Source organism: Physeter macrocephalus, chromosome 12 (genome assembly GCF_002837175.3).
Source record: "Physeter macrocephalus isolate SW-GA chromosome 12, ASM283717v5, whole genome shotgun sequence".
In the NCBI taxonomy this organism is placed as follows: domain Eukaryota; kingdom Metazoa; phylum Chordata; class Mammalia; order Artiodactyla; family Physeteridae; genus Physeter; species Physeter macrocephalus.
In genome coordinates this window covers 70,670,483-70,694,050 of record NC_041225.1, presented here as the reverse complement: position 1 = coordinate 70,694,050, position 23,568 = coordinate 70,670,483, and the positions used below count along the sequence as shown (strand labels likewise).

At 44.4% G+C, this 23,568-nt stretch overlaps 1 protein-coding gene across 2 annotated transcripts in view; it reads right to left on the bottom strand.

The window, feature by feature from the left end:
- EML6 (EMAP like 6) overlaps positions 1–23,568 on the bottom strand; it is a 308,692-nt gene that overhangs the window by 23,472 nt on the left and 261,652 nt on the right. Inside the window, exons 28-31 of one of the 2 annotated variants that reach the window (XM_024118542.3) lie at positions 6,588–6,596; positions 5,667–5,745; positions 2,141–2,270; positions 499–597 (exon numbers count right to left, since the gene is read on the bottom strand). In XM_024118542.3, coding sequence (XP_023974310.1) covers positions 499–597; positions 2,141–2,270; positions 5,667–5,745; positions 6,588–6,596 — 317 coding nt within the window. The remainder of the gene's footprint in view (positions 1–498; positions 598–2,140; positions 2,271–5,666; positions 5,746–6,587; positions 6,597–23,568) is intronic. The other variant, XM_024118541.3, reaches the window with a different exon arrangement.

Here is a 23,568-nt window from a genome sequence, read left to right as displayed (position 1 = left end):
GGCATGGCTTCAATGAAAACAAGCAGGAAGATATGTTTGGAAAAATTGCCTTGGAAATGACAGAGTGAAAAGAAAACAACCACCACTCTTCATGAATGTGAATCAGTTCACATTTGTCATTGGCATTTTCCTAGGGTGAGAAGAGCCAGGCACACATATTGGAATCTACCCTTGCCAAGCGCAACCTCCAGGCTTCAGATGTGGGGCTCTTCACTTGACACCTGGGCTCTGAAAAATTATTCTCACAAGTCCCCAGGGATGGGGGCCACCCATTTATTTGGATGATGAGGCTCTGGTCTGACTTAATGGTCCTTCAGGTCACCAATCACTGGTTGTGTCAACTCAGGCAACATAGATACATTCAGGGCTCAAAAAATCAAGAGTGACATCGAGAAAGGGTGGATACCAGTGACCTGCCCGCTGCCTCCCCAGTAACTGCTGTTAAGTCAACGTCTCTGCTCCGCTGGGAGAGCCTCAGCGGCTGCAGGACCCTCCTACCTATCTGGCTGGTGGCCACCACGTTTCTGTACTTGGGGTGCTGGTTCACCGTGAGGCAGAGGATGTCATCTGTGTGCTCCAGGTAGAAGCTCTGGCTCCCTAGGAGAGACGGGGCAGGGTGAGCAGGGGCCTGAAAGAGCTTTTAGTGCAACCCCAAAGCTTTGTGTGAGTCTTTGGAAAGGCCTTGTAGAAGCAAGAGCTTAAAGTGCCGAACTCTCACTTTCAGAATCATCCTTAGGGAGACGGGAGATCCTTTTTTACATTGACACATTCTGTCCCAGGATCGGGAGGACAGCTGGTGTCTGTTATCTAATCCGTATCTAACACACAAGTTCCACTTCAATCCTTCTGCATCCTGGCTGGCGCCACAGCACAGTCCAAGTGCACAGGCTTCCAGAGTCCAGAACGGTTCCTCCTCCTGCAGCCCAGGACCCACGGCTTCTCAGTGTCTCTTCCTCTGGGCAGGGCAGGGAGGGGGCACCTGGAGATAGCACTTTGCTGAGCAAAATGGCACCATGTACTCATTGGAAAGGGAAGACTGAACAGGAGAATACTTAGGAAATCCCTTTTAATCATCTTTTTCTATCAAAGTGCTAATCTCCTGGGTGCCTGGATAGTGCAGGTGATGGCTTCACCCCCCTGAAGCCCTAAGTCAACATGTGTCACAGGAAGTGGAAGAAAGGACAGGAAAAGCTTTATCATCTATTGTAGCAAAGAGTTTGCTGACTGCCCAAGTGGTCACTGTAAACCCACCCAAATGGACAGGAACTGAGAGGCAAGGGATGGCATGGAATACAGCACATTGCTACTAACCTGGCAACATGTGGCTATAAAATTGAGAAAAATGTATAGAAAAGTCCAAGGTCCCCCTCGCCCCCAAAAAACAAATCATTATGTGCCCAGTGATTTTACTGTCTAAAAAAATCTATGCATGAACTACAGAGAACTATGGAGGAGCACAAAGATTTGAGGGGAAGAAAAGGTTTGTTTTAAGATATAAAGCAAATAAAGGCAACATGTTACCATGTTTAAATCTTGTGGTAAAAATAAGGGAGTCTATTAAATTAGTTTCTGAATGATTCTTTTTGCTTGAGGTGTTTCTTTTTAAACTTTTTTTAAAATTTAAGAGTCATTCTATAGTTAAGGGACATTTTAGGTATTTTTGTTTATTGTTTTATTTTTCTCATTCTCATTGTGAATGTGGTTAACTATTCAAAACAAACAAAACTTGAAAATCTGAGGTGCTAAAAAATTTGGTGCCTGTTAAAAATCAATGAGAAAAGTTCCCCCGTTTTTTGTTCTTGGTTACTGTCTATAATGGTTTCTCTACTTCCCACACCCTCCTTCTGGCTTCCCTCCATCCCTCTCAGACTCCATGGAGCTGATGGAAACACCGACACCTCCCTTCCAGGACCTGAGATGAGATGTGGCTGGGTGAGGGATAAAGAGAAAGAGGGTTTGACTCTGTGAACGTGGGCCTGAGCATCTTCCAGGACTAAATGGCACCAGTCTGGAATGGAGTGGAATGGCTCTAAAGGGAAGAGAGAGCTTAAGCTTTGGGGCATCTAACCAGTGGGAAAGTGCATAAAAGGGCTAAAATAAAAGCCTGTGTTCAGATGGCGGTTTCTCCCAACCCATTTACCTGTGGACAGGTTCTGAACGATGCCGGCCGCAGCCGCGTGAAAGATGATGTCAGCACCGTCATTCAGGTAATGCAGGTTATTGCGACAGTCAAACCCTCTGTAGCCAAACACGTGGTCGAGAGCCAGCTCCTACATTTCCACACAAGGATGAAAGGGTCCTTAGAGGAAGTAATAGCACAGGAACAAACCCGCACTTCGGGGACAGCCACGCATGTCATGGGAACCATGAGCCTCATGGGAACCATGAGGCTGGTGAGACAGCCAACCACTCACTCCTTGACCAGCTGGGGATACAGTGCAGCCCTTTCTTTACTTCCTTGACATAACAGGGGAATAGGCTAACATGTAGAATTACAGTGAGTTTTCGAAATAAAAAAGATTTGCTTCCTTGCTTCTCAGGCGAGGCAAAGCCTACCAAGGTGATATCTGGTAAAGGTTACCCAGAAGTTTTAGGTCTGCGCCTTGGCAGGTGCTCTTGAAGGTGAGCTGAATGGTGTCTCAGAGCTCTGCTCTGATTCACCCAGATGCAGCAGGGACCAGCAGAGCACAGCACTGAGGCAAATGCCATGCTCATTCTGTTGCTTGGTGCTTGCCCTACAAAGTTTCTACACCATCTGCGTTCTTTTCTCCCCAACAACTAGATACAGTTCTAGGTTTACAGTCTTTCTCTTCTTCCTGTCTTGTCTTCCATGACAAAAGCAGTGACTGATTCAGATCAGATCTGTTCTTAATTCGACTTGACACACCTGTATTGTTGGCAGTTCTTCTGCGCCGGGCACTTTGCTGGCTGGGGCTTGGCGGGGAGGGATACAAGATTAAGAAGATGTGGGTCCCTTTTCTCTAGGTTCCCTTTTCTCTCTCCAAAGCTTGTGAATTGCAAACATCAGATTAATTCTAAAATACCACACCACCTCCTTACTCAAAAGTATTCACTGACTTTCACTACCTATGGCAAAGTCCAGACTCCTTAAGTTGGCACCATCAGGCCCTGCTCTCACATCTCCTGTGACCCTTGGTCAAGCTGACATGTCCATTTAGCCCACGTTATCAGGAGGTTTCCTATTTTTATAACTCTTTTTTTTATTTTAAATTATCTCTCATCTGGAAAGCCCTTCTCCTCCTTTCAACTGAGCGAGAGGCTACCCACCCCTAGTCTCTTCCCCACCCCATGTGTTTCCCAGAAACTGCGTAATACGTGATCCCTAGTCTAAGTGGACAACTGACTCAAGCTGGGCCGATCAGATAGTTTCCGCCAGGAATTTAGAATCGAGGACACTGGTAGGAGATGTAAAACTTGGGCACTGGATAGCACCACAGTCTACTAAAGAAGTTCAAGAAGTCTGAAGGAAAAGAGACGAATGCATCAGGCATGCACAAAGGCCCTGCTGGGCAGAAAGAGGCACCATCTTGGCTTAGGGCAGCTTTTCAGCTCCTGGACCCTGTCTTTCCTGAAGTTCAGCTGTATTTCCTGACCTGTGCTGTGTTCTATGATAAACCCCCAGCAATATATTTCCATTTTCCAATACAAATGTTTCAGATAGATTTTTCGGCCTCAGGAGTTTGGAGTGCAGCAGAGGAGAGAGATGAGTAAGGAACAATGGTAGTAGAGCCCTGACAAGGGTGTGGAGGAGGGGGTGCGGGGAGGGTGGAGTACAGGAGGTTTAGGGTGGGGAGCATCAGGGAAGATTGCACAGAGAAGGGCTTGGAAGGGTGGGGTGTGGGGAGGGAAGAGGAGGAGCCTTCTAAGCATAAGAAGCTTGAAATCACAGGGGCCTGAAAGTCCCAGGCAGCTTCAGAGAACATTCATGGCTTTGGGGTTAGGGACATGAGTTGCAGTGGAGAATCTCAGGTGATGAGCTAGGAAGGGGGCTCCTGGGTGAGGTTCTGAAACCATGAGCTTGGATCCCATCAGGAATGTGGGAACCTCCCGGGTCTTAAAGCTGGGGTGAGGCATGAAGAGTTGTATTTTCAAGAGCTAACTCTGTGGGCAGCAAAGGCATGTGTCAAAGAGGAGAGGGAAAAGTCTGAGGGCAGAAAGAACAGTTAGGAGGTCTCTTTCAGAAAACAGCAGGTCCCCTGGAGCTGCCATCCTAACAACTGAGTACAAAGCCCTCTCCACTTACTGGCTTGGTGATCTTGGGCTGGGGCCTAACATATCACTTGACTTCTCTGAGCTATAGTGTTCTCATCTGTAAAATGGAACAATAATGGTACCTACCTTGCAGATGTGAGGCATGTGTGAAATACTTGGTGGGAAGTATATATACAGCAAGGTACTGGCACACGGCAAGGGCTCAAACAACATTAGAGACAGTGAATAAGCTTGCGCTCTCTACGCACCCCACTCCCTGAGTGGTACTAGGTACAGGGAAAAGGGGCCAGGTCTGAAGGACATGGGACATTTTTGAGTTAGTACCCATAGGACCTGGGAAGGGTCTGAAGGAACCCTTCAAGGCAGGGCTGAAAGAACGTGACCCAGGGGGATGTGAGGATGTGACTCTGGTCACTGCTGGGGGACACAGTACTGTGTGGAAGGGAGAGAGGATAAGGAAGAGCCATCGGGTCCAGTCAGGGTCACTTGAAGGCATCTGTGGCAGGGGTCCCCAACCCCCAGGCCACAGACCAGTGCCTGTTAGGAGCCAGGCCACACAGCAGGAGGTGAGCAGTGGGTGAGCGAGTGAAGCTTCATCTGTACTTACAGCCGCTCCCCATGGCTCGCATTACCATCTGAGCTCCGCCTCCTGTCAGATCAGCAGGCGGCATTAGATTCTCACAGGAGCGTGAGCCCTACTGTGAACTGCGCATGCGAGGGATCCAGGTTGCACGCTCCTTATGAGAATCTAATGCCTGATGGTCTGAGGTGGAGCTGAGGCGGTGATGCGAGCGCTGGGGAGCGGCTGCAAATACAGATTATCATCAGCAGAGAGGTTTGACTGCACAGAGACCATGATAAATCAATTGCTCCTGTCAGGTCGGCGGCGGCATTAGATTCTCACAGGAGCGCGAACCCCACCTGTGAACTGCGCGCGCGAGGGATCTGGGTCACGGGCTCCTTATGAGAATCTAATGCCTGATGGTCTGAGGTGGAGCTGAGGCGGTGATGCGAGCGCTGGGGAGCGGCTGCAAATACAGATTATCATCAGCAGAGAGGTTTGACTGCACAGAGACCATGATAAATCAATTGCTTGCAGACTCATATCAAAACCCTATCCGTGAGTGGCAAGTGAAAACAAGCTCAGCACTCCCACTGATTCTGCATTATGGTGAGTTGCATAATTTTTTCATTAAATATTACAATGTAATAATAATAGAAGTAAGGTGCACAATAAATGTAATGCGCTTGAAACATCCCCAAACCATCTGTACCTCCCCCCGCATCCGTGGAAAAACTGTCTTCCACGAAACCAGTCCCTGGTGCCCAAAAGGTTGGGGACTGCTGTGTGGGACTTGCAGATGGTGATGTCCACCAGGCAGATCTTAGAACATCGATATCAGATTAAAAGCAAAATAGTTTAACCTCCTCACCTCAACCAGTTTCTTTTTTTTGGTGATACTGTTCTTCTGGAGTTTCTCAGGCTGGGGAGCTGCTCTGCTAACGGGTGGTCTAGAACAAAGAGTGGCCAAAAGAAGCACAGTGTTGAACAAAAGGCAGCAAGGTTGCTTGTCCAGCAAGGTCAGCTAAGACCAGTGCCAGGCTCTCTCCCCTCCCCCACTTGGAGGACCCCACGCCTGGGTTTGATCTGTTCTGCCCCCTCCCTCCCCCCCACCACCCCCAGGAAAAGCTGTTTCTGACATTTTGGGTCCTGGATTCACAGGCACCGGGTTGGGCTTCCCCACACATAAGGCATCACAGTCAGGGTCAGTCCCTCTCTCCTGGGAGCCAGGAAGAATGCGTGAGCCAGAGGGGCTGGTTTTAAAACTAAAGAGGAGCCTAAGTCTGGGAAGGAAGAGGCCACACTTCCTGAACCCACCGGCCATTCTTCAGACAGGGATGTACCAACACTTCAGAATTACGTGGCCAGAGATCATGGTGTGTTGTGAAGTAGGACATATAAGCCATGCCTGGGAACGGACCCTGAAGGCCAAGTGCCCAGGTCATTCTTGCCACACAAAATGGCATGTAGGAAGCAAAGGCATGAAAGACAGAACAAACTCCTCCACTGCCCTGTCCCTCAGGGTCATGGTCTGCATTCAACTGCTACCACCATGCCCACGGTTACTTTTCCCTGCTTGGTGTTGGAGATCTGGGTCTCCAATTTTAATTAAGAGATTTCTTTAATGGGTAAGCCCTCAAGGACTTGTATATGAGGGGGGCGATCTTTTGGTAACATGGACTTCCCTCAAATCAGACTTCTTGGAGTGGACAGGAGGGACCCGCACCCGCTCCCGCCGCTTGCTCAAATCCATTAGCTACGGCTCTTGGGCTATGCAAAGAGAAAGGATTACCTGGATCCCCTTGCGAGCAGCACACAAAGCCAAGTGAGAAACTTAGTACAGGTCAGAGCCACACTAGCAAGCACCTCATTCATGCACAAGCATCGTCCAAGTGAACAGACATTCCCGTGTGGCACACACCATGCTTCCCGAGCATGCCAGCAAAGAGCTAAAACAGAAATGAAAGAGTGCACCGCTCTGCAAATTCAGAAAGCTCATACCCTGGCGTCTCTGGGCAAACTCTGCACTAAAGCGCCTACAGGATAGGGAGAAAAAAGGAAGCCTTGTCACTGCTTCCGCACCCTCTACGGACTTTGCCAATGCGCCTGGGGCCTCTGCTTATTTTAGAGCGTGCTGGGGAGAAACTTGTTGTCAGAAGAACAATCACATCCTCCTGGATGTCATTGGGAGTTAGGCACAATGGCTGCTTTGTTTCTGACTCAAGTTCAACTAATAATTTAGCCTAATCATTCGCAGTGTTTCTTGGGAGGGCAGCTTGCCTGCTGGAAGGGCTTGCGTTTCTGTGCTGGGGAGAAAAAAGGTAGCTTTATTTTCTCAGAAACTCTTCAGTCAAAACATGTTATGTAATCATAAGTGATAATTGGACCAAATGGCATCATAATCACCACCGAAGAATGGGGAGAGAGCGCGTCTCTGCAAAACGACACCCCCGGCTGATATCATCGCCGCCAAATGGAGCAAAAGCGGGAGGCCGGGGGCAGGCCAGTTTTCACAATTAGACTGCCTTCGCATTAATTATCGCTTCCTGGGACATCTGCTCTTTCTTCTGTTTTAGTGGAACTTTTAAATGAAATCCGTGGGTTTCTTCTTCCACCTAAGAGTGTTTGAATGTTATGACAAAAGCAAGCCAAGGTCTGAGATGGGAGCAAGGGGACACTGGGACTAGAGCATGGTTCATAAGGCAGAATTTGAGATTACACGCAGGGCTCGTTTTCAGGGCATACACAGCTTGTATAATATGTCACATATTATACAGTGTATACAGAGTATGCATACAAGCACAACCACTGTGTATTTATATATACAGGAGATTGTGTATATATATACACGTAGAGGCAATCCGATGCTTTTTTTCACCTTGATTTTCAGTTAAAAACTGAAAAGTAAAGCAATCTCAGAATGTTTCTTTCTTATTTCACAAGCATGTTTACAGCTGTATTGCTTCAAAAACTGAAGATGAGGGGGGCAAAAGGCAGAAACCTGCATTGTGGCAAATTCAGCAGAGTGTAAGTATAGACCCTTCACGGTTGTGAATTCTGCATGAACGCTTAGTTCTAGATGCTCATCGAACACCTGGGCTTTTGCAGAGTGCTGTGCATACTTACTTGACAATTCCCTGCCTCCAAAGGAAAGCAAGTTAAAACACAATACAAGCATTAAAGGCTTCTTTCCAGGCATCTATAAACAGGGTTCATAACATCAGATGTGGTAGGGACTGCCAACAATTTCAAACACAGCCAAACACTGGAGGTTTAGCATTTTTCAGTGGATCTAAATCCTTCCAGATTCAGATTCCTTTGGAAACGTGACTCTGAAAAGCTTTGCTGAGGTGGGAAAGAGTAGAGAGTGTGAGAACATTCACTCACTTTTCAGTCCAATAATCTCTTTATGGCTGGTTGCTCCCAGCTGGCACACAGGACGGGAGAGGGAGGAAGGCCGTGAGGGCAACTGTGAATCAGCAGGGAGGTGCAGAGAGGTTAAGGGCTGGGAAGGCGAGCGGTGGGGTGAGAGGAACAGAGACACGAAGGGGCCTCATGAGGGCAAGTGGGGCTCTGAGGAGACTCGGGGAAACAAAGGAGAAAGAATTTCCATGGGGAAAGACATTTAAGGAGGGAACCTGGCAAGACAGCAAGCGAATTGGATCATCAGGAGAGAGGAGGAAGGACAGGCTTGAGCTTGGAGAGGGCGGGAGTGCAGCTATTCGAGTAAGAGAGGGTGGAGGAGAGGCCTGGGAGCTCAAGTGTGTGACGCGGTGTTAAGTCACGAGGCAGCCCTATTCCTCCCCAGTGCTGGGGCTGCAAGCTGCTGGAGACCCACCCCACTCCCGTGAGCGGAGTCACCACCCCAGGCCCCATGTCCTTCCATGGAAGGACCGTAATGGGTCAATCCCGGCTGCAACCCCACTGCCCAGCAGCTCGGCTGCTGAAGAGAAAGCTTAGACACACTTGAAGACGTGTGAGTGTTACCCTGACACAGGCTCTCACCCCACAAAGGGCCCCAAGGGTGGCCAGCGCCCAGGCAGTCACCTCCCTGCCCGTCACCCCTCCCTGGGGTGCTGGGCTGGCAGAGCAAGGGGTGGAGCAGAGTACACAATGAACTGAGATGCACAGAAGAGGGTTCAATGCCAGGGCTCTTAGGGCGGCTTCTGAAATGACTGAGGAGGTCAAGGAAGTCAGTCACAACCCAAGACGAGCGCAACGTGAGAGCCAACTAGGGAGGAAGGCTCAGAAAGCCTGTGAGAAACAAAGTCATTCCAAGCAGGTTCTATCAAGAGAGGTGGGGGTGTGGAGGAACTCGGCTACATTTAGCCAAGAAATGCAAGTTTGGAATTGTTTTTAGTGTAGTTAGTCAGACGATGTTCAAAGTGTCCTTGGAGGAAATGTAGCTTTCTTCAGATTCCAAAATGTGCTATTAAAATGCTCTAAGAGTTTTCAAAATGTCCTGGGAAACCCAGCTATCCTTGATCCTGGTTCCAGGTGGGAACCAGTGGGTGATGTGAGCACTGTTTTAGAGCTGTCCTCCAACAAGATCTATCACCCCCATGCATGGGCTGCAGGGACTCAGTGAAACCCCTGACATTCATGCCAGATTGTTTTGTACATGTACATTTTTCTGGGGAAAGGAGGCATGTTTTAATTCTATTTTCAAAGATGTCTGGAGGGAGAGAGAGAGAGAGAGACAGAAGACAGAGAGGGGGATTGGGATCAATTAAGAACCACTGCTCCAGGAAGAGTCCAGGTTTAAGAAAAGTCTCCAAAGCCATGGGAGCTCTCTATTATCAAAACAAAAGGAACCAGATTCTGTTAAATGTATTCCCATGTTTTCTAGAACCATCTGTAGAGCTGCTCAGTGAAGAAGTGGAGTCGAAAGAAGGGCGTCAGGCAGGGGAACTATGCGCTACCCTAAGAGAACGCTTCTATCTTGAAAATGCTCTTGACCGAAGCCTATAACACAGCCCTTTTTAACAAAATAGAGGTATAGTCCCAGACTTGGCCATTTTAGGTGAACATCAAATTATTTGGGTGAAAAATTGAGGGCATAAAGGATGGAGTAGAGGAAGTACAAGTAAAGGTGAAGACTACTGAAGAGGCCAGTGCGATAATCCAAGAGAGGGATGACGTATATCTGGACTAAAGCAGTGGTTGTGGAGAAGGAAACAAGTGACTATTTAAGGAAATATTGGTGAAGTATACTGCAAAGACTTTATAATTGATTAGCTCTAGGGGATGAAGGAGGAAGAGCAATTCAAGCGGAACACCAGTTTTCTGCTTGGGCTTCTAGGTGGATGGTGGCACCACTGACTGAGACAGGAGAAGATTTTTGAGGGAAGATGATGAGTTCCATTTTGGCATGTCAAACTTTGGACATCTGTGGGTTGGCCATACTAGCTGGAGGTTAAACTGAGAGGTGGGACTCAGACATATGACTTTGGGAATCATCAGCCAATAGGTGGAATATATGAACCAGGGAGAGAGTGTAAGGTGAAAAAAGAGAATGGCCAAAAGTGACATCCTAAGGACCAACAGCATGTGAGGGGCTGGAAGAGGAAGCAGAGATGGGCCACTGAGAAGGAATGGTTGGAGAGGTTGGAGGAGGGCCAGAAGAGACTGTTTCCAAAAGGTAAGTGACAGAAGAATATCTAAAACCGCACTGCCCAATATGGTAGCACTGGCCACATGCAGCTCTTGAGCACTTGAACTGTGGCTTGTCCACATTAAGATGTGTTATAACTGCTAAATACACACCAGGTTTCGAAGACCTAGTAAAAATAATTTTTAAAAAAATATGAATTATTTTTATATCGATTACACATCAAAATGACATTTTTATATTTTGGGTTAAATAAAATACATTATTAAAATTAGTTTCACCATCTCTTTTAATTTTTGCAACGTGGCTACTAGAAAAATCATAGACATGGCTTGCATTATATTTCTATTGGACAATGCTACTCTAGAAGTAACAAGTTTGTCCTTTAAACAAGAAAAAGAGGAGAATGGATTGGATTTGGGAATTAGAGAGTCACCATGACAGATGGAATGGCTGGAGAGTGAAGGAGAGACTTAGTAAGGTCTTGGTGAGAAGGAGAAAAGGGAGGGAACGTGAGGGTGGGAATATGTGTATAAGTGTAAAAGCTCATCCAAAGGTCTTGTTTTTCTCCTGAAGAGAGTTAGGTGGGGATGGGAAAGACTGGAATGTGTTTCTTGGCTGAGGACATGGATCCGGTTTTGGGCAAGTGGCAGAGGAGACATAAGAAAGAGGAGAGATGATGAGGGAGCTCGGATGGATGGGAGGCTGGGGTCCAAGCACCAGCTTGAAGGAGGGACCAGCCTTGAAGAGGAGGAGGGACTCACTTCCTCTGAGAGGAGAAGGAAGGAGGTGAATAGTTTTTGTGGGGTGGAGAACAGAAAGGACTCTGGTAAGGGCAATCGGTACCAATGTGATCTTCTAGTCAGAAGAGTGGAGGCGTGGGGTTGTAGGAGGAATATAGGAATGGAGAGTGGAGAGGACTGGAAGAGTGGCATTTAAGGAGGCAAAAAGTGAGGCCAGGAGGGAGCTGATGAAAAAAATGGAGGTGTCTAGACACTGGATGTCTTGATGAGGATGAAGATCAGGTGTTCCGGGAACGAGAAATCTAGAGGAGAGAAGGGTAAGTCATGGAGAGAGGAGCTACGGGTGATGACTTAAGCCACAGGACAGCAGGAGCTGGGGTCGGCCGGCTGACCACTAGCCAGAGACAGGAAGTTGATAAACAACAGGAACTGGGAGGGGGAGAAGATGGCAGAGCATGATGTGAACTTCAAAGTAGTGAAGTTCCTTTGAAGTGAGCACGCCGATATGCTTCACACACACCTGCAAGAAAGCCCGAGCCTCCACACCTTACACCCAGTGGCATCGTTTCAAGGGGCACAAATTGTGCACCTTAACAACTGCTTCTGCAAATACCTTCTCAGTTATCACATCAGGACCACACAATGGTAAAAAGCAGGAGGGTAAACAACCCTAGTATCACCCATTCCCTCCAAATGGAGGTCTGAGAGATGTTCAGAGACTTGATTAAAATAATAGGACCCAGCTCTGCCAGTGTCTTCTGAGAGAGAGAGAAAAACTCCCTCTTGGTAGAAAAACGCTTTTACCCATTTGTGATATGTTCTTTAGCTCCATGTGCGAGTGGGTTTGAGTCGACTGATTCCACTGTAGGAGTATGATTTCCTAGGTGTGTTAATCTATTAAAAAGTCATTTTTTAGCACTTCATAGCACCTCTGCATTTTTATGCCCTGGAACAGTCTTTGTGATAAAAAATGAGCAAATTATTTTCTAATGAATGGCAGGCTAAGTTCCTAAAATTATCAGTTACATAGAAGTCATTACTTTGCTTCAAACAACACAGAAAATCAAGGGGTGTGAAAAGGGAAAATCATTTATGAAGGCAGCATTAAATTCCCTTAAATCACTAACCATTCAGCTTTCAGAAGAGTTACATGGCAAACAACAGGCCCTTGAAATGATTAATTTCAGCACATCGGGGTTTAATAGATATTGTAACTTTAGTTCCTTCCACCTTGTTAGAGAACAAGAAACTTGCCACCTTCTACCTGCTCAGGGCAGCTCTGAGTGTAGAACTCTCACAGAATTAAGGGATTCAGTGAAGAAGAATAATTTAGTCTGGAGAGAAATGCTCTGGAGTAGCAGAGCATTGCCCTGTTTGCCCTCCACATGCACAATCACCCTCCCAGAGTGAGATTTGAGCTTAGCTCACATGCAACATTATATGCAACTGCAGGGCTCTGTACCAAATCTTAGGCTCTTTATGGTCTCTCCACCGTGGGATGGAGTGGTTTTAACAGATCTCAGTATGGTAAATTCAGCAGCACCTGCTAGCATGACTGTCAGTTCTTAGAAACTCTTACACTACAAGCTCACAAAGCATCTACTGATCAATGATGACAAAGGGCTTCTGTCAGGCCAGGGAAGCTGAGGAAAGTGCCAGGAGAGCTGGGCTGTTTATTCGTTGATGTCACCATGGATGGGAGCATTGTCCTGCTGCATCATGCTCATCAAGCCTCAGGAAAACTTGAAATGTGGATTTACTGATTAAAATAAGGCATTTTTCAAAAATTGGGGGCAGGTTCTCTCAGCAGACTTCTGTCCTCAAACATAGCACGAAAGGTAAAAAGACAAACTGGGATTACCTGTAGATGGTGGTTTGTTTCAATTCAGGGAACTCTATCTAAACCTTTCCCATATTTTTACACTTTGCCACTTGGGAGCATGTTCTTTGTTTCATTGTAAATCTGCTGACTAAGAAGCTTTGTCTGTAAAAGGAACTTTTCAGTTCTTTTTGCCTCAGGTTATTGAAATAGATTTAAACCAAATAAACATTTAATTCCTAATGGACGGAGGGTATGAAGATAAAAAATCACTTAACCAAGAGCAGTTCCATGGCAAGATGGGGTATCATTCAATTCTACATGGGTCACACCTTTCACCACAAAAGTAAGACCACCCATCGGTGCTAACAAAAAGAAGGTAAAAGTGTTTTGCTGACAAAAAACAGATTTGTAGACCATTTTGAGGACAGATTAATTTGCTTAAATATGCAGAGAAGCAGGCTAAGTAATTGCGTCCATTCATCTACTCACTGAAGAAATATCTGTTCACTATGTACAAGGCACTGTGTGAGGCACATGGTGGTGACCATGATAGACACAGGACTGACCCTTGATAAACTGAGAGTTGCATAGACAAAGTTTATAATTCGGTGGAGCTTTAATTAGCTTGATACCATGGACCCATATATTAAGGAACTAAGGATTCAAGGCAGCTATTAATTTGGGGCTGAAACAAAAAACACAAAACTAAAGCAAACCAATCCCCCTAAACATGATGTACAGTTTTCTTCACAGGATTTTCTTTTTGTTTAAGTTCACAAATCTGTACAAATTGATTTGGAAAGGATATGAGATAATAGAAGTAGATAAGTTTTAAAGCCTTCCCCACTCAGCCATAAGCATGCTTTAAGAAAAAGTTTGGAAAACCCTAGTGCTAGACCACTCTGTTTTGAGGTCATTTGGTGCTAGGACCTGTCAATTCAGAGACGAGAGGGCCACCATTTATAGAAGGCTCAGAATCTGCTTCTAATCTTTGTTTGTAAAAGCTTCTTGGTTTCCTAAGGAACATATGGCCTAGATTGAGAGTAAATATGTACCAGAGGGACTGAAAGATTAATGTAAGAGTATTCACAGATTCCTTCTTTATAATCCCCTGCTAAGAATAGTTCTGGCACCGCCACCTCAGTGTTTCCTCATACTGGCTAGCTGAAATGGATGAAGGGTGAGGTTGCCTTGTGGGGGAAGGCAGTCTGTGGAGTGGAAAACATTCTTTTCCCGTCCCCTCACCATGGAGGATTGGGAGAAGGATTCCACTCAGGACACAACCCCCCCCACACAACTTCAATACATGTCTGAGGGTGCTCAAACCACCCTCCCCAGAGTGAGGCACTAGAGGGAGGGGGAGGACAAAGATAACCCTTCAGGATCCTGACCTGCCTGCAAATCCACAAGTAGGGGTTACTGAAAGATAATGAGATGCTGACGGCCAAATGGGTGAATATTGCAAGGGGCCCCTGGTGCCTGGGGATGAGTCCCTGTCCATGGGAACTGTTGGAGGCACTGCTCATTCAACCACATGAAAGGAGACTTGTAGCATATATGACTGAGCAGGGAAGTTGCCTGATCCCCCAGATTCCCTCCCTCCTAAACACTCACTGTCATATTCTGCCTGCCAAAGGAGACAATGACCCTCAATGCCACAGAGATGTAGCTTAGGAGTAAGGGTCTCTCCACTTAAGGCTGGTGTTTGAAATTGCCTAAAGGCAGAATCCTTTAACCTGAGAGCTAGAAGGGGCCGGGGGTGTCCACTACTTAGAGACAGAAATTTCCAAACTGCATTATGAATGTAAAGACAAGATACTGACAAGAGCTTAGATTTTGATATCTAATCCATGGGTGTCAGTTGGAAATCAACTGGAAATCAACCTAAATCTTGTTGTTAAGGAGTTCATTCATTCATTCAACAAATATTTACGGAGTGCTGGCACTGTTATCAAATTTGGAGATAAAGTAGTATATCAGAAATTTTGCTTTCACAGAGTTGACATCCTAGTTTGAGGAGAGGGGTTAAGAAGAATCTCCTAATCTGGTAAACAACAAAGGCCTGTGATTGTTCAACTCTTAAGGCAATCCTCAGACCTCCAACCAACAGGAGTAGGATTAAAAAAGAAGTGGCATTGATCCCACTTCTGACACCAATCCCACATCCCACTTGCTTGTTTTTTTTTTTTTTTTTTTTGGCTGTCACCCACAGCATGCAGAACTTCCCTGATCCTGGTTTCGGGATCAAATGGCAACCCATGCAGTGGAAGCTCAGAGTCTTAACCACAAGACCACCAGGGGTGTCCACCAATCCCACTTCTGATTGCCTGAAGCCCTTGCCAGAACGCAGTCAGCCACTTTCTAGGTAAACACTGGATATCTATTGAGGTTTTAGATGTAAGAGAAAATCCAAGGGCAGCTAAATTTTGCTTTGACTCTCATTGAGCCAACTCTTTTTGTAAAAGTCAGAGATTCCAGAAAAAAAGAAAAGGGAAATGGAAAGATGTGAAAGGTTTCAAATGTTGGGGAGGTAATGGTAGTAATAATAAAGTTGATATAAAACTGTCATTAACTAACTTTTGCTTTAAAAAATGGCCAATATGGAGCCTGATTTCAAATTAAAAATTTTAAATGTGAGGATTTCTACTTTAAAATATGTGTACTATCCCACTGAAGAAAAGCCCAGAATTACACGGCTTCGCTGGTAAATTCTACCAAACATTTAAAGAGGAATTAACACCAATCCTTCTCAAACTTTTCCAAAAAACTGAAGAGGAGGGAACACTCCCAAACTCATTTTACGAGACCAGCATTATCCTGATACCAAAAACAGAAAAGGACATTACTAGAAAAGTACAGGCCAATATCTCTGATGAATACAGATGTAAAAGTTCTCAATCACATACTAGCAAACCGAATTCAGCAGCACATTAAAAGAATCATTCACCATGATCAAGTGGGATTTATCCTGTGGATGCAAGGATGGTTCAACATATGCAAATCAATCAGTGTGATACATCATATTAACAGAATGAAAGAAAAGAAATATATGATAATCTCAATAGATGTGGAAAAAGCATTTTACAAAATTCAACATCCATTCATGATAAAAACTATTAACAAATTAGGAATAGAAGGAACATATCTCAACAAAATAAAGGCCATATAAGACAGGCCCATAGCTAATATCATACTTAATGGTGAAAGGTTAAAAGCTTTTCCTCTAATATCAGGAAGAAGAGAAGGGTGCCACACTATTCAACATAGTACTAGAAGTCCTAGCTAGAGTAATCAGGTAAGAAAAAGAAATAAAAGTATCAGAATTTGGAAAGGAAGAAATAAAATTGTCTCTATATTCAGATGACATGATTCTACATACAGAAAATCCTAAAGACAACCATAAACCTGTTAAATCTAATCAATGATTTCAGTAAAGTTACATGATACAAATTAACACAGAAAAATCAGTAGTGTTTCTATATACTAACAACAAACTTTCAGAAAAAGGAATAAAGAAATCAACCACATTTACAAGAGCATCAAAAACAAAATACTCAGGAATAAATTTAACTATGGAGGTGAAAGATCTCTACTCTGAAAACTACAAGACATTGATAAAAGAAATTGAGGAAGAGGCAAATAAATGGAAAGGTATCTCATGTTCATGAAGAAGAGTACTGTTAAAGTGTCAATACTACAAAAGCCATCTATAGATTAAATGCAATCCCTATCAAGATTCCAATGGTGGGACTTCTCTTGTGGTGCAATGGTTAAGAATCTGCTTGCGAATGCAGAGGACATGGGTTTGAGCCCTGGTCCACGAAGATCCCACATGATGCAGAGTAACTAAGCCCCTATGCCATGACTACTGAGCCTGCACTCTACAGCCCATGAGCCACAACTACTGAGCCCATGTGCTGCAACTACTGAAGCCTGTGTGCCTAGAGCCTGTGCTCCACAACAAGAGAAGCCACCGCAATGAGAAGTCCATGCACCACAATGAAGAGAAGCTCCTGCTCGCTGCAACTAGAGAAAGCCCACATGCAGCAACAAAGCCCCAACACAGCCAATAATAAATAAATAAATAAATAAATAAATAAATAAATAAAAATTTATATTAAAAAAAAGATTCCAATGGCATTTTTTACAGAGGTAGAACAAACACTCCTAAAATTTATCCAGAACCACAAAATACCCTGAATAGTCAAAGAAATCCTGAGAAAGAAGAACAAAGCAGGAGGCATCACACTTCCTGACTTCAAGCTATACTCTAAAGCTATAGTCATCAAAACAGTATGGTATCAACATAAAAGCAGACAAATAGACCAATGGAACAGAATCAAGAGACCAGATATAAACCCAAGCATGTACAATAAACTAACATTTGACAAGGGAGCCAAGAATACTCAACAGAGAAAAGACAGTGTCTTCAATAAATGGTTCTGGGATAATTGGATAGTCACATGTAAAAGAATGAAACCAGACCCATAGCTTACACCACTCACAAAAATTAACTCCAAATGGATTAAAGACATTTAAATGTAAGACCTGAAACCATGAAACTCTTAGAAGAAAACACAGGAACAAAGCTCTTTGAAATGAGTCTTGGTAATGATTTTTTGGATACAACACCTAAAGGGCAAGAAACAAAATAAAAAATAAACAAGCAGACTACACTAAACTAAAAAACTTCTGCACAGTAAAGGAAATCATCAACAAAATGAAGAGACAATCTATGGAATAGGAAAAATATTTGCAAACCATATATTGACAAGGGGTTAATATCCAAAATGTATTTTAAGACTCATACAACTCAATAACAAAAAACCAAAAAACCCCATTAAAAAATGGGCAAAGGACCTGAATAGACATTTCTCCAAAGAAGATACATGAAAGGCGAACAGGTACATGAAAATATGCTCAGCATCACTACTCATTAGGGAAATACAAATTAAAAATATAATGAGATATCACTTCATTCCTGTTAGAATGGCCATCATCAAAAAGACAAGAGATGGGCTTCCCTGGTGGCGCAGTGGTTGAGAATCCGCCTGCCGATGCAGGGGACACGGGTTCGTGCCCCGGTCCAGGAAGATACCACATGCTGCAGAGCAGCTGGGCCCATGAGCCATGGCTGCTGGGTCTGTGCTTCCGGAGCCTGTGCTCCGCAACGGGAGAGGCCACAACAGTGAGAGGCCCGCGTACCGCAAAAAAAAAAAAAAAGACAAGAGATAACAAATGCTGGCATGGATGTGAAGAAACGAGATCCCTTGTGCACTGTTGGTGGGAATGTAAATTGGTGCAGCCACAATGGAAAAAAGTATGGAGGAGCATCAAAAAGTTAAAAATAGAACTACCATATGATCCAGCAATCACACTTCTGGACTGTATCCAAAGGAAATGAAAAACACTAATTTGAAAATATATCTGTACCCCTATATGCACAGTAGCATTATTTACAATAGCCAAGACATGGAAACAACATAAGTGCCCATCAATGAATGAAATGGACAAAGAAGTTGTGGTATATACACACACACACACACACACACAATTACTAGATTTACCCATAATTTATAAGGAAACTACATAAAACTGGTGCTAAGACAATACAATTTAAGTGTTAAAAGCTAACTTTTCAGGCTTCCCTGGTGGTGCAGTGGTTGAGAGTCCACCTGCCAATGCAGGGGACATGGGTTCGTGCCCCGGTCCAGGAAGATCCCCCATGCCGCGCAGCGGCTGGGCCCATGAGCCATGGCCGCTGAGCCTGCGCATTCGGAGCCTGTGCTCCGCAACGGGAGAGGCCACAACAGTGAGAGGCCTGCGTACCGCAAAAAAAAAAAGCTAACTTTTCTAATTCAGAATTTTTTTTTAAGGGAGAGATGACCTTGCCAGTCTGAGATAAACAGTAGAGGCTAGCAGGAAGCCCAAAGCCTTTCTGAGGGAAGAAAAAAAATAGGCTTTAGCTTGGTATTTTGATTTGTGATTTGTGACTCTAAGTTATGCAGCTTCTAAGGTGAGAAAACAGGGGTGGAGGGTTTGAACCTCTCATTCTTTTCGTAAAAGGTGGAAAATGCTATAATATGCAAGACGATGTTATAAAGATGGTGTAGAAACAGAAAGGGTTAAGTCCCACATTCTTTTATTCATCCCTGGACAGATAGCCAGAAGCTGCAAGCCTCAGCACTTGTTAATAAAGGACCCTGAAAAAATACAAACTGCTGACTCAGGTTCATTGAGAAAACAATCCCTAAGCTAACTATTACATCTACTTAGAAAAATAAAAATTAGTGAATAAAAATAGTTCAATTTGTATTTATTTTGTATCTTTTATCATAAAGTTGGAGTTTTGTCTGAACACAGGTTCCAACTGAATATATTAAATAAAAATGGCCCATGCAGATGGTTAATCTAAGCAGTTAGGTGAGGAGGAGGTGGGAACATGGCCCCACCAGGTGCAACTAGGAAGACTAATGGCTCTTCAGCATATTTGGATTTTTTTTTTTTTTTGTGGTACGCGGGCCTCTCACTGTTGTGGCCTCTCCCGTTGCGGAGCACAAGCTCCGGACGCGCAGGCTCAGCGGCCATGGCTCACGGGCCTAGCCGCTCCGCGGCATGTGGGATCTTGCCGGACCGGGGCACGAACCCGTGTACCCTGCATCGACAGGCGGATTCTCAACCACTGCGCCACCAGGGAAGCCCTGGATTTTTCTTTTAATTAATGTTTTTTTAAAATTATTTTTTAATTTTTATTTATTTTATTATTGGCTGTGTTGGGTTTTCGTTGCTGCATGGGCTTTCTCTAGCTGTGGTGAGCGGGGGCTACTCTTCATTGCGGTTCGCGGGCTTCTCATTGAAATGGCTTCTCTTGTTGTGGAGCACGGACTCTAGGCACGCGGGCTTCAGTAGTTGTGACACACAGGCTCAGTAGTGTGGCTCGTGGGCTCTAGAGTGCAGGCTCAGTAGTTGTGGCACATAGGCTTAGTTGCTCCGTGGCATGTGGGATCTTCCTGGACCAGGGCTCAAACCTGTGTCCCCTGCATTAGCAGGTGGATTCCTAACCATTGTGCTACCAGGGAAGCCGCATATTTGGATTTTAATAAAAGACCATATCCCACATTTGGAGTTATTATTAGATCCTATCTAGAAATTAAGAAAATGCTTTTGTGATTCATTTCTGTGGTCATCACCCAGTTACCACAGGAGGCAAAACTGGGGTTGCATGGTATTTTGATCCATACAAGAAAACGGATATTGGTACCAAACATTTCCATAGTTTTAAGTTTCTAACTTCTGTTTTTTTATCTTAATGTGAAAATACAAATCTCTGGAGATGGGCCAAAGATGTTTAAACACTATTTTTAAAGGTACTGTGGAACCTCCTAGAGTAACGGAAATAAAAACAAAAATAAACAAATGGGACTTAATTAAACTTAAGAGCTTTTGCACACAAAGGAAACCATAACAAGATGAAAAGACAACCCTCAGAATTGGAGAAAATATTTGCAAATGAAACAACAAAGGATTAATCTCCAAAATATACAAACAGCTCATGGAGTTCAACATCAAAAAACCAAAAATCCAGTTAAAAAATGGGCAGAAGACCTAAATAGACATTTGATCAAGGAAGACATACAGATGGCCAAGAGGCACATGAAAAGATGCTCAACATCACTAATTATTAGAGAAATGCAAATCAAAACTACAATGAGATATCACCTCACACCAGTCAGAATGGCCATTATCAAAAAAGCTAGAAACAAATGCTGGAAAGGGTGTGGTGAAAAGGGAACCCTTCTGCACTGTTGGTGGGAATGTAAATTGATACAACCACTATGGAAAACAGTATGTGGGTTCCTTAAAAAACGAAAAATAGAACTACCATATGACCCAGCAATCCCACTACTTGGCATATACCCTGAGAAAACCATAATTCAAACAGAGACATGTACCACAATGTTCATTGCAGCACTATTTACAATAGCCAGGACATGGAACCAACCTAAATGTCCACTGACAGATGAATGGATAAAGAAGATGTAGCACATGTATACAATCGAATATTACTCAGCCATAAAAAGAAACGAAATTGAGTTATTTGTGAGGTGGATGGACCTAGAGTCTGTCATACAGAGTGAAGTAAGTCAGAAAGAGAAAAACAAATACCGCATGCTAACGCATATATATGGAATCTAAAAAAAAAAATGGTACTGATAAATCTAGTTTCAGGGCAGGAATAAAGAGGTAGACATAGAGAATGGACTTGAGGACTTGGGGTGGGAAGGGGAAGCTGGGGCAAAGTGAGAGTAGCAACGACATGTATACACTACCGAGTGTAAAATAGTTGGCTGGTGGGAAGCAGCAGCTTAGCGCAGGGAGATTGGCTTGGTGCTTTGCGCGATGACCTAGAGGGGAGGGATAGGGAGGATGGGAGGGAGGCTCCAGAGGGAAGGGATATGGGGACATGCGTATGCATATGGCTGATTCGCTTTGTTGTGCAACAGAAACTAAAACAGTATTGCGAAGCAATTATACTCCAATAAAGATCTATTAAAAAATAAATAAATAAAATAAAATAATGCAAAAAAAAGATACTGTGGAATATAAAAATGTAATGTGACTATAAAATATTGATTTTATAAAAAGCTGTAATTCTCATCTTTTATGAGTTGATTCTTGAGGCATTCCTAGACAGTGGTGTAAAAACTATGGCCCATCAAACCTGTCCCACTTAAATTAGGTAAAGTTTTAAGTGTCTCTAATAATTCTTGATATTGACTTGGCTGTATTTACTGGCATCTTTGATTGTATATATACAGTTATAATATTAGGTAATAAACACCTTTACATATTCAAAGGCATTCATAAAGGATAGTAATTACTGTTCAATATTAAAATGGCCTGAAGTTCTCCTCTGTGATAATAACACCAGTTTCCATTAAGAAAAAAATTAAAGGAGAATGAGCCGATATTTTCCACGCGCCCCTCCAAAATCTACCCTCCACCCTTCTCTCCTGTTCTGGGCCCTCCATGGCTGGGCTGTTGTGGACTGTATCAATGGACTGTCTTGCCCTTCAGGTTCTGAACTGGATTCAGCTAAAGAGAGGCACCAGTAGAAGATTAGTGAGTGAGAGGAGAATGCAATTGAGGCATCTATTCCTTCAGTACCTCCTTGCTGGGACTCACGTTAGTTACCTTCAACCCTCTCCCTCAGGTCTCAGCTCCTGTAAGGTGGCCTGCTCCCACAGCTACCTTCTCCACGTCTGGCAAGAGCTTCCTGCCCTTGCCCCTTCTGTCCCTGGGATGGTAATGACTTACTATCCCCAAGGTGCTACCCCATCCCTATTGTTTCTTTTCTTTTAAATTTATTTTATATTTTATTTTTTGGCTGTGTTGGGTCTTTGTTGCTGCGCGCGGGCTTTCTCTAGATGTGGTGAGCGGGGGCTACTCTTCATTGCGGTGCAAGGGCTTCTCATTGCAGTGGCTTCTCTTGTTGCAGAGCACGGGCTCTAGGCGCACAGGCTTCAGTAGCTGTGGCACGTGGGCTCAGTAGTTGTGGCTCGCGGGCTCTAGAGCGCAGGCTCAGTAGTTGTGGCGCACGGGCTTAGTCGCTCCGTGGCATGTGGGATCTTCCCGGACCAGGGCTCAAACCCGTGTCCCCTGCATTGGCAGGCGGATTCTTAACAACTGTGCCACCAGGGAAGCCCCCCTGTTGTTTCTTTTAATCCTGCCCACAGCTTTGCTAACAGTCCCTTCATTCAGCTCTCCCTAAATTACTTCCTTTTCAGAGTATCTTTCTTTCTTGCTGGGGTCACAACTGACACAGAGCGTTTAGGCCAAGTGTGAAAGACAGGTTAGTCCTTTCACTATCTACCACTTTTATGAAATTCTATCTAAGATATTAGTTGTCTTATATTTATATATTCTTCAAAGCCAACTCTAGGGAGCCTGAGCCAAGAATCAAAACCAGAAAAGAAAGACTTCTGAAGTCTTAGACAAGAGTATCCAATGTAGTCTTTAGAAATACAATATATGACATGGTGCAAAGACAGGAAAAAAGCTCCTATTCAAACAAAGCAAAAAAAAAGTTACATTTAAAATATCCATATAACCTTATGACTTTTTGAGACTACTTTTTTCTATTTCAGGTCTACAATAATTTAAGCAATCTCTAGTAGTTATGGGGAACAAACTAATGTGCACTCAATAGAGACCAGATTCCCTGCTTGGGACAGGAAAGCCAAAGATGAGAGTGCATTCTGAGCACTAGACAAGGTTCTGGAAGCATGGATACCTGACATTGGAAAAGAATTCCTGACCTTCCTCAGCCACATGCCACAGATGGCTGCTGAGCACCAGGATGACCCAACAGCTCATGCAAGGCTAGGGACTAGCTGGACAGGTGTGGCTGGGTCAAGGAAGCAAGACAGTCCGGCGTGCTAAAGCAAAGCTGAAGTGGGTGACCAGGATGCTCGGTAAGCACCTGGAAGGGACTACATATTGGTAGGTGTAGCCTAGTATTCTTTTTTTTTTTTTTTTTTTTTTTTTTTGCGGTACGCGGGCCTCTCACTGCTGTGGCCTCTCCCGGTGCGGAGTG